The 4380-nt window shown below is 45.5% G+C and overlaps 1 protein-coding gene across 1 annotated transcript in view; it reads right to left on the bottom strand.

Annotated features, from left to right (window-relative positions):
• Positions 1 to 4372, bottom strand: part of TMEM167B (transmembrane protein 167B) — a gene marked incomplete at its 5' end in the record, with an annotated part of 5291 nt that extends 919 nt beyond the window's left edge. Inside the window, 2 exon segments of the mRNA XM_006149514.3 lie at positions 1465 to 1596; positions 4275 to 4372. Of these exon segments, the coding sequence (XP_006149576.1) occupies positions 1465 to 1596; positions 4275 to 4284 (142 nt within the window).
• Positions 4373 to 4380: the final 8 nt, after the last annotated feature.

The raw sequence follows: 4380 nt of genomic DNA, 5'->3' as shown, positions 1-4380 counted from the left end.
CAGGTCTGGTACTCAAACTGCAGTCAGCCATGTGGGATTCCAGTGCCCTTAAAGACCATGCCACTTGCCAGTCCCCAAAAAACTCTCTTAAAAAAAATTATATGTATAATATATACACACACATAAAGTGTTCGAGTCCCAGACCCGGAGGCTTAAATCATGCCGGGCACATGTGTGTGCGTGCCCAAGATCCTGAGAGGAGAAAGGAGGAGAAGGGATTGCTTGTGGCATGGCCATCCCCCTTCGGGGGTGATTTCTTGCTTTCTGTCTCTCTGTCTCTCTCTTTCTGGTGAGCACATGCGTCCTATAGCAAAAACCTCTCAAAAAAAAAAAAAACTTAAGAGACTGCAATGTATTCTTTATGTACGCATGTATATTAGCAGAGGGCGTGTGCCCTTGTAGAGAGGCAGAGACAGGGAGAAGAGAAAGTACTCCTGCCATGAGGAAGGTCACGCCACAATTCCACAATTCCTTTTCCATTTCTCTCTTCTTTTGGGATTTTGGGTATGTATCCACTCGTACCCACCAAGTTTCTCAAGCTACCGGTGAGTGACTTGAACCACATGGTTGGCCAGGTGGGATCTGGCTGCCTTAACTACCAAATCATGGGGCTGGCATGAAATCTCAATGTATTCTTTACAGAAAATCAGAAAAATTTTCGGTGGGGAAATATCCCTCCCACTGAAGGGAAGAATTTCAGTTCAGAATAAAGTTGTATACTTTTTTAAAGAGAATTATTTATTTAACTTTAATTTTTTTTTTTGAGAGGTTTTTGCTATATGGCATGTGCGCTCGCCAGGAAGACAGAGAGAGACAGAGAGACAGAAAGTGAGAAATCACCCCCCCGGGGGGATGGCCACGCTGCAATCCCTTCTCCTCCATTCTCCTCTCGGGATCTTGGGCACACACGCACACATGCCCAGTGTGAGTTTAAGCCACCAGGTCCAGGACTCGAACCATGGTCAACTACATAGGAGTCCAGCGACATAGCCATTATGCCAACTGCTGGGCCTGATTATTATTTAATTTGACCAGAGAGAGAGAATGGGAAAGTGAGAAAACAAGCTGCAGAAAGCTGCCAGGTCTGAGACTTGAACCATGGGTCATGTGGTAGTCCAGCGCCCCAACCACCATGCCACTTGCTGGCCCCTAGGTTGTATACTTTTACTCCTCCACCATGCCACCTGCTGGCCCCTAGGTTGTATACTTTTACTCCATGGAGAATACTACAATTACTTGGATTCTAAAATAAATAATTATGTTTTAAATAACAGCAAATTTTAATATTTGTCTTTTTCTCTCAATTTTGAAAATGATTTATTTAATTTTATAGCCTCTCAGGTCCAATCTTGTGGGGTGTTTTTCTAACAGTGGATCCAAGTACAACCCAGCCCATTCTACCTCCACTGTGCAGCACTGCGCTGTCCAGAGATGGCAATGTCCTCTCCCCAGGTATGACCTTACCTTTGTAAAACACACCCCAAACTCCTTTCTTCTCTGATAGCAGCCAGGTTTTAAGCCGAGGTACTTTCTTGAAAAAGGCACAGAAGCAAACAAAGAGGAGCCCGAACACCAAAATCCCATCCAAGGAATACACTGTTGCACAAAGAAGAAAGGAAAACCTTTGGAGCTGAAGTAGCTTAGGACAGATGATCCTACCCGAGGATGATACTTTATAAGATGATAGACCTGCAGTGCCAACGCTTGACGAGAGAGTGCCAAGTCCTGGGATTAACTAGGTTACCTTACCTTACTGTCCCCTCACAGCAGTTTCAGTGCCACCTCCCCTGCCCTTTCAAAAACCAGAAATCCTGGGCAGACGACAGTTTATGTGGAATCTGCCCGTCAGGAAAGACCAGTGTTTGCGACTGGTTGAGACACACACAAATTCTTGGAGCATGAGACCAGGGAATTAAACATTCTTGTTATAAATCCTCATGTGATAAGAGAGAGCTCAATAATTAGTTAAGTCTCTCATATGTGTGTGTTAAGGCAAGGGTATGTTAAGACAAAAAGTAAAGCTTAATTGGGCCAGTTCATGGCCTAGCAGTTAAAGTGGCTGGATCCCACAAGGCCTACTCTACTGCACGGTTCAAGTCCAGACCCCATGGCTTAAAAACATGCCCAATTGCCTGTGCGTGCAAGCCCCAAATCCTGACAGGTGGAGAACTGGAGAAGGGACTGCTACATGACCATGCCCCATGGGGTGATTTCTCCCTCTGTCTGTCTGTCTCCGGCCAATGGAGGTACTCTCTGGCTAATATACACACACACACACACACACACACATTATACCATATACTATATACTATACCGTGTATGGTATATAATATATAGAGAGAGCTATATGTTATATGTACTATATATATATATATACACTATATATACTATATATAGCTTAATGGAAGTTGCAAGAGTTAAATTCATATGACTACAATTTTTCTTCATGTACACTACTTACAAAGTAAATTTCTCCCAGCATAACAAATTTCTTGCTGGGAAAAAAAATTCTGGGCAGCCAGGAGGTGGTGTGGTGGTTAGGGCACTGGACTGGACTCCCACAAAGCCGAGCACAGTTGAGTCCTAGACCCGACAGCTTGACAATCACACCGGGTGCATGTGCACTCATGATCAAAAATCCCGAGAGGAGAATGGAGAACAGACCGCAGCATGGCCATTGGGGAGAGGGGAGTGTCATGGAGAACAGACCGCAGCATGGCCATTGGGGGGAGGGGAGTGTCTCTGTCTGTCTCCAGCAAGGGCACATGCCCTATAGCAAAACCTTAAAAAACAAAAACAAAGACAAAAAAAACAAACCCTAAGACTTTGACACAGTGGAAAGCTTTAAACTCTTAGTTCTAGTTCTTACATATATAAACCAAGCTATTTCTTGTACAGATAGGCACAATGAATCACCTAACTGCAAAAAAAAAAAAAAAAAAAGAAGAAGAAAAAAGATATTGGACTCCAAAAGAGGGTAGGTGAAGTTGCTGTGTCAGGCTGTTCGCTTTTTTCTTTTTTCTTTTTTTCCTTTGGATGCTCACTTATTACTTATTTCTGATTCAGAGCATTTCTTCCTGAGTGATGTCCTTTCTCTTACTATGCCTAGTATCCTGGGCCACATGACTGTCCAGGAACCTCCAAATGGGTACTGTATATAGTTGTCTTCTACATCCAGACCACACTATCACTCAGTAAAACCATTTCACAGGGGGTGACAGATGACATGATGGTTAAGGACTCTGGATTCTCATGGGGCTGAACACGGTTTGAGTTTCGGACCTGGCAGCTTGCTTTCTCTCTCTCTCTCTCTGATCAAATTAAAATAAATAAATTTAAGTAAGTCTTTAAAAACATGATCTCACAGGCAAGTGTCAGCTAAGAAAGGATCCAAATAAATTAATACATATACTAAATTTTCATAAGAAACAATACTTTATGTGCTATTTTTATCCCATAGGTTTTTTCAGACAATGTCAAAATTTACAAGGAGGTGAACTATGAGTGCCAGGCCTGTGGACAAGTACTTTTGAAAAATGCTTTCCTGTGCCCCTCATACTGCCTCAGGTTTTCTTCTCTCCTTTCCTGTTAAGTCTGATTCTAAAGACTATAAAAATCTGCTTCTTTCCCTCCCCTGGAATTTGGAAATCCCCTCTACAAAGTGTTGAAAAGGAATTAGGTCAGATAAACAGGGTAGTAACTGCCATTTCACTTAGGAGGCAGTGTCTAAATTCATCCCTTGCAACACCAGCCAGGGTATCCACAGGGATTACCCTCCCAGGGCTTTAGAATCAAACAAGAGAAGACTTTACAGTATTTTTTTCAAAACAAGAACTTTTTAGGCGAGAGGTCTACAGTCACACGCACTCCCCTCGTGGTACGGGGCCTGATATACTCCTGTCAACACGCCTACCGTCCGAAAGTCTGAGGACCTAGGGGGCCGGAGTGGGATCCCCTCTTCCCTGGGTTCAACAGCAGGAGTTCTACGAGAACTGGCCTTCCCCAGGGCCAGAACTTGTAGGAACGAGAAAAGGAATGCAAAGGTAGAGACCGAGGGCTCGCGGGGTGCGCTCGAGCGGCACCGGAGACCCTAGATGTGTACGCGAAGGGGGAACCCCGCTAAAGGTACAAGGACAGGACTTAGGGGCGCCGAGAGGCCAACTGGGGCCGGGCTGGCAAGGGGCGGGGAGAACCGCCACGTCAAGTTCCGGCTCTGCCTGCCAGTTTTCCCCCATCCTTCACTCCCACCTCCCGCCCCGGGCGTTGACTCTCACCGTTCGTCATGGCGGCTGGGCCCGGGCCTCGGTCTGGGGTCCGGGTGCAGAGGTGGCGGCGAAGACGGGGGAACCCGGCTGCCGCTTGACACTTCCCGCTCCGGGC

This window comes from Tupaia chinensis, unplaced genomic scaffold (genome assembly GCF_000334495.1).
Source record: "Tupaia chinensis unplaced genomic scaffold, TupChi_1.0 Scaffold000270_1, whole genome shotgun sequence".
NCBI classification, from domain to species: domain Eukaryota; kingdom Metazoa; phylum Chordata; class Mammalia; order Scandentia; family Tupaiidae; genus Tupaia; species Tupaia belangeri.
This window is presented reverse-complemented; position numbering and strand designations above follow the sequence as displayed.